This window comes from Hemibagrus wyckioides, linkage group LG26 (genome assembly GCF_019097595.1).
Source record: "Hemibagrus wyckioides isolate EC202008001 linkage group LG26, SWU_Hwy_1.0, whole genome shotgun sequence".
NCBI classification, from domain to species: domain Eukaryota; kingdom Metazoa; phylum Chordata; class Actinopteri; order Siluriformes; family Bagridae; genus Hemibagrus; species Hemibagrus wyckioides.
The window spans coordinates 13365350-13380896 of NC_080735.1; the positions used below are offsets into that span (position 1 = coordinate 13365350).

At 38.6% G+C, this 15547-nt stretch overlaps 2 protein-coding genes across 2 annotated transcripts; one reads left to right on the forward strand and one right to left on the reverse strand.

The window, feature by feature from the left end:
* Positions 1-165: 165 nt before the first annotated feature.
* Positions 166-4460, reverse strand: trappc5 (trafficking protein particle complex subunit 5). Its single transcript, XM_058381216.1, has 3 exons — positions 4392-4460; positions 3099-3370; positions 166-1255 (listed from the first exon to the last, which is right to left on the reverse strand). Exons 2-3 carry the CDS (start codon positions 3366-3368, stop codon positions 959-961), a joined length of 567 nt encoding a protein of 188 aa, XP_058237199.1. The 5' UTR covers positions 3369-3370; positions 4392-4460; the 3' UTR covers positions 166-958.
* A 2031-nt stretch (positions 4461-6491) lies between these two features.
* serhl (serine hydrolase like) lies at positions 6492-14412 on the forward strand. Its single transcript, XM_058379840.1, has 13 exons — positions 6492-6546; positions 6784-6842; positions 6967-7116; positions 7817-7930; positions 8144-8185; positions 9152-9171; positions 10152-10226; positions 10396-10505; positions 10595-10674; positions 11542-11576; positions 11986-12062; positions 13166-13247; positions 13351-14412. The coding sequence occupies exons 2-13, from the start codon at positions 6785-6787 to the stop codon at positions 13495-13497; spliced, it is 990 nt and encodes a 329-aa protein (XP_058235823.1). The 5' UTR covers positions 6492-6546; position 6784; the 3' UTR covers positions 13498-14412.
* The last annotated feature ends 1135 nt before the right edge of the window (positions 14413-15547 follow it).

Below are 15547 nucleotides of genomic sequence, written 5' to 3' on the forward strand. Positions count from 1 at the left end.
GCACCATAATACTTAATTCTTTGTAACTGGAGCCTGTTGTACACAAAAGAAGTGGCTTCATGTTATCTGGTTATTATATTTATTGGTTCCTCCTAACCCCAAATAGGTAGAAGAAATCGAAAGCTCTAAGTCTTAGGAGGATATAGAATACACAACGATTAAATGTTCTCTCGATGATATGGCTGCAACATTTATTGTCATAAATTAGGGGTACAGGAAAAAATTAAAAAAGGTACAATTTCAAGTATGGAATGTGATCATGTGAAAGAAGAAGTGAAAGCTTAAACTAATTCAAGCATTGAGGAAATAAAACCTGCACACCGGTGTGAGAAACACAAAAAACCCACAAATGCAAGCTACCAGTGAATTGTAAGCACATAGTGCACCTTTAAGGTGGAAAAACTACATCACCTTTACTGATACATGTAAAGGCTAAAGACTTCATGTAGTATATTCAGTCCTTATCCGAACACTTACAGAACAGTTACAGTAAAAAGTTTCATGAAAATACTCAGTGTGAACTATTATTCAGTGACGTTACATTTTCTCATGACAGGACGAATGCAGATGTAATGAGGGAGTCGAGCTTGAGGCAGAGTTGTCGGAGAAATGCTACCATCCATCATGTTCAAAACTAGCTCATGTGTCGTTTTAAGTGTTTATTATTGCAATATTTAGTATCTCAAATTTTTATGAACAACTTTTCCAATCCATAATTTGTTCCCGAGTTTAAAAATTGACCATTCCCACTCTAAATAAACTTAGAACACTGTAAATTGTTGAAATCTGTTGATCGACATGTGACCCGTTGTTAAACCTCCGCTATCACATCACACCCTCAGTCACACTGCTGAACTTTCTCCCTGACCTCCAGTCGAACACTCAGCCTTATTGGAACTTCAGTATCAGTTAGGGGAAAGGGCAATTTTTTTCTCAGAGGTCTAAAAAGCGTGCCGTCTTATCTACCATCCAGAGTCTTGTCACGAGCAATGACCGCTTCATCAAACTTAATCATCAGCGTGGTTCCTTTATGCCAGTGAACTGTGACTTTGGCCGGAAATCCACTGTGGGTCAAAATGGCCTCCACGATGCCGCCCGTGAAGGCGGCGCAGTTCAGCGTGCTGTTCTCTTTCGGCACGGAGATGTACGCATTAATCAGCGGCTCTTTCTCAATGATGTAGTAGGTTTTGTCATCGTCGTTGGCCTGCTCTAGTTTATCCGCTTCCTTCCCAAAGAGGGCCTTCCATACGTTTACCTAAATGGAGGAAAAGAGAGAGAGAGAGAGAGAGAGAGAGATAATGGAATGAAGATAGAGGTCAAATATGGATCATGCAGGATGATTATCTCACTGGAAGGAGTTCAGTGACACTACAAGAGCGACACACAGCCATGGCTTGTGAAGGCCAGAGTCCAGTATGAGTTGATGATCTTGCGACTTTAACCACCTAATATGATATCTGGTGAGGAATAAAACACAACAGGCCAAACTGTTACAGGAAAATAATCAATGATGGGGTGTTGTTACCATGGTTACCACCCTGATGTGTTTTACTGCTCGTTAATCTACATACTTAAGTAATATTACATTACTTTCAAATTATTTCACTTTTAAGTTAGTTATCTTTATACATTACTGCACAGTGAAATTCTTTCATCACATATCCCATCCTTGTGGGTTAGGGTCAGAGCGCAGGGTCAGTCATGCCATGATGCAGCGTCCCTGGAGCAGGGTGAGGTTATGGGCCTTGCTCAAGGGTCCAACGGTGGCAGCTTGGCGGTGCTGGGGCTTGAACCCCGATCTTCTGATCAACGACCCAGAGCCGTAATCATTTGAGCTACCACTGCCCTGATTTCCAAATTCATATCTAAAGAAAAAATACTAATTTCTCCATAATAACACATTTTAGTCACACTACATGCATTTTGTATGGAAAAAAGTGGCTCATGTTATGTGGACACTGCAACCATTAACAGCTCTGTGGGCTTCATTATAGCAGGTTACTGAAAAGCATTTTAGACCAGTGGAGACCCGGGCTTCCACAACAGGAAGTAGTCGCTGTAGTATGGAGAGCCATGGATAAGCCTAAAGATATGACATTCCCAGACGGTCCATCATGATTCAAGATATCCAGGGATCCAACAGTCGTCTCTTATCCATACAAAAAGCACGAGTGCAAACCCTTTCGTCGTTTCCCAGAACAGTATTTCACAGCTACTGTAGATCCAGCAGCTAACCAGTGCCAAGAACACTGTTTCCCCGTCTCTGAAAACTTTAGCCTGGTCATTTGGCTCAAATAATGAAACTCATACACATGATCGAATCAGGGATGGACGGCATCAACATCTCAGGTGCAAACGGATCCTGACAATCATCTCCATCACGCAAAAGGTAAACACTTATTATTCTAGTGACCAGGAATTTAAACAGCCTTATTCTTGACCTGAATCCCAAAATAAATAGGCCATAAAGAACCACCGATAATAAAATGTTCTGCTGATCCTGAGAAATGATCTATAAAAAGACTCCAGTCCAAGTTACTGGTAGATTTGACCCCAGACTGGTTCTTTGTGATGGAAATTCCAATATCTCATATCTGTGAAAACTCCTTATATCCACTCGATACCAGGGCTTCCTTCCCTCTTGTGCTCTAATCTGCATTTTCGCTTGCACTTACTTGTCCCACATGCTGCAACTCAACTGGTCACATGATGGAAAATAGTGAAAGAGGAACGCTAAACATAAAATAAAAGCAGCTGGACGCAGCACTTATTTATTTCTCCTTTGCTGTAATGATGTGCTCTAAGGCTTTCCACTAGATGTTGGAGTGAGACTTTGTGATCATTTAGCTACAAGTGAGATCAGACACTGATGTCAGGGGTTCAGTCAACGTTCCAGTTCATCCTAAAGGTGTTCAGTGGGGTTGAGTCAGAGTCAGGGCTCAGTGCAGGACACTCCAGTTCCTCCACTCCAAATCTTCATGGAGCATGTCCAAATTTGTGTCCACATACTTTTGGCCATACATTTAACTGAATATCATGACACACGTTACCAGATTTGGGAATGAAACTTGACAGCCAGAGTTCACATGAATACACACCTTGATAAACAGCAGGATATTTAGGACTTTGGTCTCCCTCTTGCCATTTTTCTCCCTCATCACGAGGACGTCCAGCAGGCTGGCCCCTACACCGTGGCCCATGTCGGCGAGTCGGCCCTGGAGCTCGGCTACAGAGTACACGCGGCTCTGGCAGTACTGCACCATCTCTGAGAAAAGCAGCGCAAACGCACTCACGCTCACCTCCGTCTTGGCTCGGGCGAGCGGCCGCTCCAGGATGGCAGACTTGCCTTTGGTGAAGCGATTCTCCATTTCTGAAAATAATTAAATAGAGATTAACCTCAAGCTATGTCCAATACATATATACACTTCACTGGACACTTTATTACTACATTGTGAGCATAGAGGGACTGCAGCTGTCTTAAACTATCCATAAACTGATGCTGATAGGCTGGCAATGAGATACGACAAGGCCAAGACAGAGGAGCAATGGAAGAAGGTGTCCTGGTCTGATGAATCACGTTTTCTTTTACATCACGTGTGTGTGCGTCTTTTACCTGGGGAACACATGGCACCAAGATGCACTATGGGAAGAAGGCAAGAGGCAGTGTAATGCTTTGGCCAATGTTCTGCTGGGAAACCTTGGGTCCTGGACATCCATGTGGATGTTACTTTGACACGTACCACCTACCAAAGCCTTGTTACAGACCATGTACACCCTTTCATGGAAACGGTATTCCCTGATGGCTGTGGATCTCAATCCAATCCAGGATCTGTGGGATGTCCTGGACAAACAAGCCCGATCCATGGAGGCTCCATCTCACAACTTACAGGATTTAAAGGATCTGCTGCTAACATCTTGGTGCCAGATACCACAGCACACCTTCAGGGATCTAGTGGAGTCCATGCCATGAAGGGTCAGGGCTGTTTTAGTAGCAAAATGGGACCGACACAATATTACACAGGTGGTCATAATGTTATGCCTGGTAACTGCATACTGCTCTACTACTATAAACAGACTCATACTATGTAGTATGCATGCAGTATGACGGTGACATACCAACAAACAGGAAGTAATAAAGCCTCTACTGGAAAGCAGGGACTTAAAACATTCATACATTAAATTTTACTGGATACTGAATGGGGGTGTTGTAACTGAATGCTCGCGCTCTATTAGCTTAACAGCTAGCTTAGCTCCTATGGCTTCCCCTGGTTAACCAAGTCATTTTGTAATATAACAGTTAATGAATAAATTAGTAAAGAGTAAATCAATGAATTCTGCCGTATTTACACCCGAAGGTGTTTTATATTTGATTATAAGGTTACTGTGCTTACCCACTGACTGATTTAGCTCCTAACGCTGTGAAGCCAGAATTTCATCACACCGTTCACCAGGGTTACCGGATCAAGACAAATTTCAAAATAAAATCCATTAAATTAAAAACAACTAACTAAATAAGCAACCAAAACCCAAACCTAAACAAAAACAAACAAATAAATAAATAAGTAAAAAAAGAAAAAAAAGAAAAAAAAAAGCGAAATCTGTGACAGCACGAGCTGTGGATACTTAGCATAGTAGCGTATTTTATATATTTGTGTGTGTTGTATCTTGTAACTCTAAACTGCTGTAACACAATTTCCCTCATGGGATCAATAAAGTATCTATCTATCTATCTATCTATCTATCTATCTATCTATCTATCTATCTATCTATCTATCTATCTATCTATCTATCTATCTGTCTGTCTGTCTGTCTGTCTGTCTGTCTGTCTGTCTGTCTGTCTGTCCATCTGGTCCGTACGCCCATCCATCTGTCTGTCTGTCTGTCTGTCTGTCTGTCTATCTATCTATCTATCTATCTATCTATCTATCTATCTATCTATCTATCTATCTGTCTGTCTGTCTGTCTGTCTGTCTGTCTGTCCATCCATCCGTCGGTCCATCCGTTCATCTATCTATCTATCTATCTATCTATCTATCTATCTATCTATCTATCTATCTATCTATCTATCTATCTATCTATCTGTCTGTCTGTCTGTCTGTCTGTCTGTCCGTTTGTCAGGTGGTCTGTACGTCCATCTGTCTGTCCGTGTGTCTGTCTGTCACTACAATCATAAAGAATATATAATATTATAATAAACTCTAAGAAATAGTTATGTAATACTATAATAGTTATGAATACTATACAAAACTATACAAAAAGAGACGGTCCGTACGTCCATCTATCTGTCTGTCTATCTATCTATCTATCTATCTATCTATCTATCTATCTATCTATCTATCTGTCTGTCTGTCTGTCTGTCTGTCTGTCTGTCCATCTGGTCCGTACGCCCATCCATCTGTCTGTCTGTCTGTCTGTCTATCTATCTATCTATCTATCTATCTATCTATCTATCTATCTATCTATCTATCTATCTATCTATCTGTCTGTCTGTCTGTCTGTCTGTCTGTCTGTCTGTCTGTCCGTTTGTCAGGTGGTCTGTACGTCCATCTGTCTGTCCGTGTGTCTGTCTGTCACTACAATCATAAAGAATATATAATATTATAATAAACTCTAAGAAATAGTTATGTAATACTATAATAGTTATGAATACTATACAAAACTATACAAAAAGAGACGGTCCGTACGTCCATCAATCTGTCTGTCTGTCTGTCTATCTCTTTTTTGTATAGTTTTGTATAATATTCATAACTATTATAGTATTGCATAACTATTTCTTAGAGTTTATTATATATATTTTTTATGACTGTAGTATATGATATTTTAAAGATGCTGCTTAGTACAGAATAGTGTGGAAGTACAAACTGATAAGTTGTGTTTTAATGGTGTTTTAAAAGGCTCTTTAGTACTGTAGAGTGTGATATTTTAGTATTTTGTCTAGTTTAATATGATATTTAAAAATACTACACAGTTTAGGGCAGTATTTTTTTTTTTGCATAGTATCTAATATGTTAATGCTTCGTATTTATTAATACTTATATTGTGATTTTGACGTACTATTTTGTAGCATTTTGACAATTTTAACATTCCACTTCAGCACATGTAGTTTGTTTTTATATGTAACACACTTTAATTGACATAATATTTGGTAATGCATACTGTTTAGTATGAAATATATAGTACATCATAAAGTTTAGTACAAAATATTTAACATGTGATTTAATACAATTTAGTTTAGTTGTAATTTAGTTTTAGTTGTAATTTTTATGCAGTGTTTTTACTATGTAGTATGGTCATTTTTATTATTTAATATGGCTTATTTGGGAATTTTAAAATACATAATTTATACATAATTATATGTAGTACATTATTTTACATACCATAAATAAATATGAAAGTTTGACACACTGTTTAGTACTTAAAATACCATTTATTTTACTGAATATTATAAAATATATTTAAGGTGGCTTTTATGCTACAATATCCTGGGGTTATTATTTCTGACTTCCTCCAGCTCGTCATTCCTCAGCCGGTTGTTTGACTTTCCAGGTCAGATCGCCTCATTTTTTCTCCTCTTTCCTGCTTTATTAACATGGAGGCTAAGATTTAAGTTATTTTTGTATGCATGTGTTGCTGAAAGTTCCTGCCTGAGTCAAAACCCTTTACCCTGCATAGATCTCTGTACAGTGAGCTGTTTATCTTCAGAAGTTTTACTGCACATTGCAAGAGTGTAACTGTGGTATTGTGTGTGTGTGTGTGTGTGTGTGTGTGTGTGTGTGTATGTAGGATGATTCAGACACTGAAAAGTGTCAGACATTTGGCCATGTCAGCGATGAAACAATCAGGTGAGAGATAATCACAACAGTTCAGAGAAATGATACATCCTTTTTTACACACACACACACACACACCACTCTTAACAAGAAACAAAACACACACACACACACACCCTGTGTTGCTGTTTTGCAGTGCCAGTGTCAGAGTTCAGGATGCCAGTGCCCTGGGGGGAGATGAGAGGCCGGGTCTGGGGTCCTGAACACGGTCGTCCTGTGCTCTGCCTGCACGGCTGGTCTGATAACAGCGGCTCCTTCAACACTCTCATCCCACTGCTGCCTGCTGGTGCAGTAACTTTTACATCAACGTCAATGTCTGAATGTCTGTGTGCCTGTCTGTCTGAATGTCTGTATGTCTGTCTGAATGTCTGTATGTCTGTCTGAATGTCTGTATGTCTGTCTGAATGTCTGGCATCAACTTTTACAGCAATCACATTTATATTCAGTGTTGTGTTTTTTTTTTAGCAGATAATTGTATGAAGAATAGTTATGTCATATTTATGTCTGGCTTTCTGTTTCTGTTTAACTCCTCCTGTCTGTCGTTCTCTGACAGCCTGTCTGTCTGTCTGTCAGTCTGAATGAATGTCTGCCTGTCTGTCTGACTGTCTGAATGTCTGTCTGTCTGGCTGTTTATCTGTCTGTCCGAATGTCTGTCTGTCTGTTTATCTGTCTGTCTAACTGTCTGTCTGAATGTCTGTCTGAATGTCTATATCTCAATCTATCAACCTGTCTTTCTTGGTTCTTTCAGTCTTCATGTCTTCTATCTATCCATCCATCCATCCATCCATCCATCCATCCATCCATCCATCAGCCTGTTAGTCTTTGTGTCTGTCTGTTTCTCTCTAGGCATCTTGTTGACTTTTTAGTATCTGCCTTATCTGTCTGTCTGGTTCTGTCTGTCTATCAATCTGTTGGACACACTGTCTTTTTTGCACCTATCTGTCTAACACCGCCTCTCTCTCTCTCTCTCTCTCTCTCTCTCTCAGATTGGAGGTGTGTAGCTGTAGATTTGCCTGGTCATGGTTTCTCCTCTCACAGGCCTGCAGGAGTTTTCTACACTTTTCCTTCTTATATCTCAGACGTGCGGCGCATCATCGAAGGTTCGAGTTTATTCTCTTTGCTTCACTGATGAACACAGCTGAGCTTTTTCGATAAGTTCTGCATAGACTTTCCCCCTCCCTCAGATTGTTATTTAATGATACGGCCCTGGCTGTACAGGATACTGAAGATACATGAGTTTTCTTATGGAAAACATATGGAGTGGTCTGTTGGTCTGTTCTGATGGTCTGTGTGTGTTGTGTGTCTGTGTGCAGCTCTGCAGTGGAAACGCTTCTCTATAATTGGACACAGTATGGGTGAGCTGGAGTTTATGCTCCTTCATACATTTCTTTCACTCATCCTGCACAATTACTGTAAAATATTAATATCCATTTGCTGTTATTTGAGGCATGGATGTCACTAGAGGACAGGAATACAGTTAGATCAGATTCCGACAAAATATATCATCTCCTGTAATCTTGATGCCAGATACCACGGCACACCTTCAGGGATCTAGTAGAGTCCATGCCTCAATGGGTCAGGGCTGTTTTAGCAGCAAAAGGGGGACCAAGACAATATTAGGCAGGTGGTCATAATGTTATGCCTGATCAGTGTATGTATTCTATTGATAATACTTATTAATGCAAATTTTAGCATTAAATCATATCTAGTGACGATTTTATCACATTATTAGTGTTACAGTATATCGTCACATTAACCCACCCTGTCTGTTAATCTCGGACATTGTTAGTCAGACATTTTTCATCTCCAGGATTTGTTGTGTCTTTTGTCTTCAGAGCAGATCAGGCCATTTATACATTTCTGTTTTGCACAGTTGTGTTGAGGTTAGAAAGAGTCATGAAGCTGAAAATGTGAGCTGGCTGTTTGCCTGCCAGATTGCAGAGAGCCTCCGTGTGTGTTTCTACATCAGGTTGTGTTTAAACATGAAGGACAGATAAACCTCTATTACTCCAGGTTTCTGTTAGATCTCACAGCGCTGCTGATGTGAAACTCTGAACCGTTTCTATCCTGTAGTCTGCAGCGACGCACTGAAGAACTATTCTGGCTGATCATTGTTATCTGTGAGCAGTGTGTATTTAGGTTATAGGTTGTTCCCTGTATGATCCTGACACCACAAATATTCATACTGTGAGTTTAATGAGTAATAGATGTATCTCTCTGTGTGTAGCTGAGTTTCACTTTGTGTGACCTTTCACTCCAGTTCAGTCATGATATTTCACCTGCCTGCTGAACTCACAAAACTTTCTTTATTCACCCTACAGGTGGAAATCTAGGTGGAATGGTAAGTCTTTAATAATAATAATAATAATAATAATAATAATAATAATAATAATAATTATTATTATTATTATTTATTATAACAACAACATTATTTATTTATCTATCTATTGGATTATTTATTTATTTATTTATTTATTTTTATGTACAGGGTTATATGTTATTTATTTATTTATTTTTATGTACAGGATTATATGTTTGTTATTTGTCTATTTATTTATTTACAGGATTATGTTATTTGTCTATTTATTTCTATTTATTTATCTATTTATTTATTTATCTATTTATTTCTATTTATTTATTTATTTATTTATTTATTTATTTATTTTTATGTACATGGTTATGTTATTTGTCTTTATTTATTTATTTATTTATTTATTTATTTATTTATTTATTTGTACAGGGTTATGTTATTTATTTAGATAGTTAGTTAGTTAGTTTGTTTGTTTGTTTGTTTGTTTGTTTGTTTGTTTATTCATCCCAAAGGGAAATTCACAGTTTCCAGCAGTATCTACAAACACAGGTAATAGATAAAATAGGAAGGAATATAACAAAAAATACTAAAATACCCAAATTAGGGTACAAAAATATAACAAAAAATATATCAAATAACAAAATATAACAAAAAATATATCAAATAACAAAGTATAAAATATTACAAAATATAGCAGAATATAACAATATATCAAAATATAGCAGAAAAATACTAAATACAGAGATTTAGGAATAGGAATTTAGGAATTTACTTATTTATTTATTAATGTATTTATTATTACATTTAAATTGAAACACATAGGCATATAATTAATAATAAGAAGGAGAAAGGACTAGTAAATAATGGTAAATATTATTTTAAATAATATATATAGAGAGAAATATGATTATATTCTCTTTAAAACACTAAGTTTTAGTCTGTGTAGATACATTGTGCTGTATGAGGCATGCACATTTATAATGAACCTTTTTAATTCGTTTTTTCTCCAGGTATGTGCGTTGTATCCAGAGTCGGTGGAGGCGTTAGTGCTCCTGGACTCTTACGGATTTCTTCCAGTAGATGTGGTACAAACACAAGACATCACATAAAACAAACACGTTAAACAATAAATTTGTTTTTAATAGCGTTAAGTAATATATATATATATTAATAGTATGCTCCCTATTTGGTTTTAACTAAATTCTTAAGGCCAGAAGTTTGGTTTATTTTTGGATTATTTTGGTTTTCCTGCAGAAACGAATGAGCAGGGTCATGCGCAGAGGGATTGAGGAAATGTTGGAGTATGAAAAAAAAATGGCTGACAGAAAAGAAAGGATCTACACTTATGAGAAGGCCAAAGAGAGGTAAAATATCCCAGAGTGGTAGCTTTTCTTTAGGTAAATATTCTGTTTGTCATCTTCCCTTTTTGTCATCTCTCTGCTTCTTCTTCTAGACTGAAGGCAGCGAATCAGTTTCTCTCAGACAAGTCTGTGGAGATTCTGCTCGAGCGAGGAGTCCAGGAGGTGGATGGAGGTTAGATCCTTATGATTCTTTATGATTTGACTCCCAGGGAACAAATAGTAATAATTATTACCAAGATGGGGATTGTGGGTAAACATACACTCTATTGCCAAACGTTTTGGGACACCCAATGAAAGGAACTCCTAATGCTTCAGCATACCAAGACATTTTGGACAATTTCATGCTCCCAACTTTGTGGGAACAGTTTGGGGATGACCCCTTCCTGTTCCAACATGACTGCACACCAGTGCACAAAGCAAGGTCCATAAAGACATGGATGAGTGAGTTTGGTGTGGAGGAACTTGACAGAGTCCTGACCTCGACCTGATAGAACACCTCTGGGATGAATTAGAGCAGAGACTGTGAGCCAGACCTTCTCGTCCAACATCAGTGACTGACCTCACAAATGTACTTCTAGGGGAATGTTAAAAAATTCCCATAAACACACTCCTGAACCTTGTGGAAATCCTTCCCAGAACAGTTGAAGCTGTTCTAGCTGCAAAAGGGTGGGACAACTCCATATTACATTCATGTGCATGTAAAGGGCGGACGTCCCAAAACTTATGCCCATATAGTGTAGCTTGCAAAGCTTTGCAGGAATTTTGGATGAAGATCCAGAGGTGTGAGTAAAAACATGGAGTATGATGAAAGATTTTAACATATACTGCTAAAATTACGACAAAATTCATCTTTCCTTATAAGCTGATCCTTTTTGTTATTACTTCTGCTTCATGAACATTACATTGTGTCCTTGGACGTGTTAAAGCAGAGACATAAAATCTATCAATAATCATAACAATATTGTCTAGAGATGTCTCGGGATGGATGAAGTTAAATGAAGACGTTCATTTCGTCTACTCCATTTTTTCTCTCTTGAAGGTGTGGTGTTCACCAGAGACATCAGAATAAACCTGGTGAGTAATTATTTTCATTTTTCTTGACCATCCATTCTTCTTAAGACCAAACACACACATTTATTGTTTTGATGCAAATGTATTAAAGTAGATAAAAATAAACTAGAATGCCAAAATAATAATTTGTCATGTGCATTAAGAGTGTTTTAAGGATCTATATACTCTCCACATGTTCACTGCTATATAATATAATATGGAAAGTAAAAAACACAATGATGTCCTTCAGCAATGTAAATATTATATGCAGTACAAAAGTGGCGTAGTGGGAGAAACGAGAGACGTACAGTCTGAGTTTAGGTCTGATATCAGTACAACCATCAGTGTAGACGGAAGTGATCGATTTTAAACTGTATTTATTGGTACTGTATCTTAGAGAGAAGGTTTCTTACTGGTATTTGGTTTCTTTCAGACTAACATTGTTCGGAATTCATTGGAGCAGTGTCTCGAGATGCAGTCACAGATATCCGCTAGAGTGCTCGTCCTGAGGTGAGTCACAAACCCTAACCCTAATCACTGCACTTTACACACTACTTTACTGCACTGCACTGTGTTTATCTCCATCTGACTTAATAACAACTTCAAACTGATGCAGAGTCATGAGGGTATTTTTAGAAATACTTTTATGCAGCTTGGCTGGCAACAACTTGGGGATTAGTGGTGGCATAAATCCGAGATAATTATTACTGTAGATCCAAAATGCTGGAACAACTAACTCCTAACACCTAAGGCCTAAACCCTAACCCCTAAACCTCAACCCCTATACCGTAACCCCTAAACCCTAACACCTAACCCCCAACCCTAAACCCTAACATCTAACCTCTGGACCCTAACCCTTAATTCCTAACACCTTATCCCTAACCCATAACCCCTCAACCCTAACTCCTTATCCCTAACCCATAACCCCTCAACCCTAACTCCTTATCCCTAACCCATAACCCCTCAACCCTAACACCTTATCCCTAACCCATAACCCCTCGACCCTAACACCTTATCCCTAACCCATAACCCCTCGACCCTAACACCTTATCCCTAACCCATAACCCCTCAACCCTATCACCTAAACCCTAACATCTAACCTCTGGACTCTAACCTTTAATTCCTAACACCTTATCCCTAACCCATAACCCCTCAACCCTAACACCTTACCCCTAACCCATAACCCCTCAACCCTATCACCTAAACCCTAACATCTACCCCCTGGACCGTAACCATTAACTCTTAACATCTTATCCATAGCTCCTAAACCCTAACCCCCAACCACTAAACCCTACCCTAACACCTAACCCTAACCTTTAATTCCTAACACCTTACCCCTAACCCATAACCCCTCGACCCTAACCTTTAATTCCTAACACCTTACCCCTAACCCATAAGCCCTACCCTATAAGTTCTAAACCCTAACACCTAAACCCTAAGTCTCCATATTTTGAAGGTTACCTAATAAATGGGATTTTAAAGGCCAATTAATTTGAAAAAACATGGTCTGACCATACCGCCCGGTCTGACTGCACCAACATCAGCATGATGCACTAGCTCATGATCGTTAAAACATACATTCAGCATATTTTTGGTGCCTGGATTGTTTTCAGGGCGAGCCAGGGCTTGGAGAAAACTTTCCCTCAACCTGAGGAGATGGCAGTTCCCTTACTAAATGGCTGGTCAGGAGAAAGAGTGAGTGCCTTCATCATTTCACATATACATTCCACCTTTTATATATATACAAAAACTCACTCTCTCAGCATCCTCTCTCTATTTCTCTCATGTTCTCCTCCAGAACACTATCATGACAGTGGAAGGAGATCATCATGTGCATTTAAACAACCCTGAGCTGGTGGCACCCATCATCACAGACTTCCTGCTCTCCCAGACGTCTCAAGAAACGGCTAATGCGTCGGGCCTTAATCAGTCTCCTAAACTATAAAAATACTTGTATAGACTTTTGAAATTTTCAGAGCTGCACATTATCACCATAGCTGGGTTTTAATACAAGTAACAGATCTTATTTTATTCCTCCTGATTACTTATTATTTTGTTGTTCTTGTTTTGATGAGTAACTGAGAGATGAGCGTGTAAGGTGGGACAGGGAGGAAACCGGGAGGTAGAAATGTACAAGTTAGAAACTAATAGAACTGATGTATAAAGATATATTCAGTCATTTATGTCCCATCTTAACTAAAGCTACGTTTCTGAATCTCTCTCTGGGGTGTTTCTCTCACAAAGCTACACACACACTCACACACACTAGGCCAGTTTTCTGACTTGACAAGCAGCTTGAGTGACAGGTAGTTAGAGATACCTCACTTTTCTGATTGGTTGGATGAATTTTTTTTGTTAATTTTATACTAAATATATTTTTTAATGAAAAAAAATACTATATATGAAAAATCTGAAAACTGAACTGAAATTTCTTTCTCTTCAGCACATATATTCACAAGAAATCGTATTTAAACCTGTTTATGTCTCATAGAGAAAAACCTGATTAGGCTTATGTCCATTTCACAAAAGCACATACATTTTCTTTGGCATTCTCTCTCTCTCTCTCTCTCTCTCTCTCTCTCTCTCTCTGTTAGTCCTAAGAAAGAAAGTGTCTCCTCGGTGCTAACACTTTTAACAAAAGCATTAAAGCATTCGCACAATAATGAATTACAGTTGAGTTACAGCTGTCTTGGGTCAGGTTGCTGATCAGTGTCTCTTCTTTCTTGATGAACAAAACATTGCAAAATGATTGTGTATTGTTGTAATGTGATTTATTTTCCTTATTACTTATAACAAATGTTTTATTCATAGTCTCTTGTGATAATCTGAATGAAATAAATAAAACTACTCCTGTTCTCTGTCTGTGTGTCAGTCATAATCCATCAGTCATGTCCATCAGCTGCTCTTTATATCAAGCCATCTACAGTCTCTGATGTACGGCATGTCTAAAAACATGATCCTGCATTGTCTAAAGCACTAATGTTAACTGACTGACTGCTAAAACAAATGTATTATATGTGAGGTACGCAGTGGTGGACCATCAGGGCCAGCAAGGCCTTCTCTGCTGGCGTAAACAGTAGTGATAAAATATATTTTTCCAGGCATGTGTATTAAATTATTCCCAATAGTCTATTCTTTACATTTCATAGCTTTTCTCTTGGTTGTGCTGCTTCCAGTAGTGTATATTTATGATAAGAGTATTTATCCAATCATATTTCAGCAGGTAGACAATTACGTCAGCAATTTCCCATCAGAGCTATAGCATGAATTTAAGATGTGAAAGATTTGACACAGCCTTTAGTATTAGACCTCTGTCATAGCAGTGTAATACTGTTAATAGGAACAGATGGTTTGATTCATCAATCAGGACAATCAGACTGTTTGGTGCAGCAAAACACCTAACAGCTAAACTGACAAAATGTTCCTCTGTCAGTTTCAGATAGAAAATGTCTCCATATGGTTTTGTACTGCTTTTTAAATAATAGGGGTCTGACCGTGGGACGTGAAGTGTTTGATATCTTTTATCTCTTGTGATTGATGATGGACTGTTCAAGTTTCTCATCCATGTTTTTTGACTAAATACACCAGACTATCTGCACCAATCAGGGTGAAGAGGTGATGTGAATAACACTGATGATCTCATCATGGCGCCTGTTAGTGGGTGGGATATATTAGGCAGCAAGTGAACATTTTGTCCTCAAAGTTGATGTGTTAGAAGCAGGAAAAATGGACAAGTGTAAGGATTTGAGCGAGTTTAATGAAGGGCCAGACTGTGATGGCTAGACGACTGGATCAGAGCATCTCCAAAACTGCAGCTCTTGTGGGGTGTTCCCGGTCTGCAGTGGTCAGTATCTATTAAAAGTTGTCCAAGGAAGGAACAGTGGTGAACCGGCGACAGGGTCATGGGCGGTCAAGGCTCATTGATGCACGTGGGGAGTGAAGGCTGACCCGTGTGATCCGATCCAACAGACGAGCTACTGTTGCTCAAATTGCTG

What these genes read in the sequence shown, in the direction of transcription:
- trappc5 (XM_058381216.1), bottom strand. Translation starts at nt 3,368, where the DNA reads ATGGAGAATCGCTTCACCAAAGGCAAGTCTGCCATCCTGGAGCGGCCG. An exon ending in ATATCCTGCTGTTTATCAAG is followed by an intron (nt 1,256 to 3,098) that starts GTGTGTATTCAT and finishes TCCTCCATTTAG; the next exon opens with GTAAACGTATGGAAGGCCCT.
- serhl (XM_058379840.1), top strand. Translation starts at nt 6,785, where the DNA reads ATGATTCAGACACTGAAAAGTGTCAGACATTTGGCCATGTCAGCGATG. An exon ending in TATGAGAAGGCCAAAGAGAG is followed by an intron (nt 10,506 to 10,594) that starts GTAAAATATCCC and finishes TTCTTCTTCTAG; the next exon opens with ACTGAAGGCAGCGAATCAGT. An exon ending in ATGGCTGGTCAGGAGAAAGA is followed by an intron (nt 13,248 to 13,350) that starts GTGAGTGCCTTC and finishes GTTCTCCTCCAG; the next exon opens with AACACTATCATGACAGTGGA.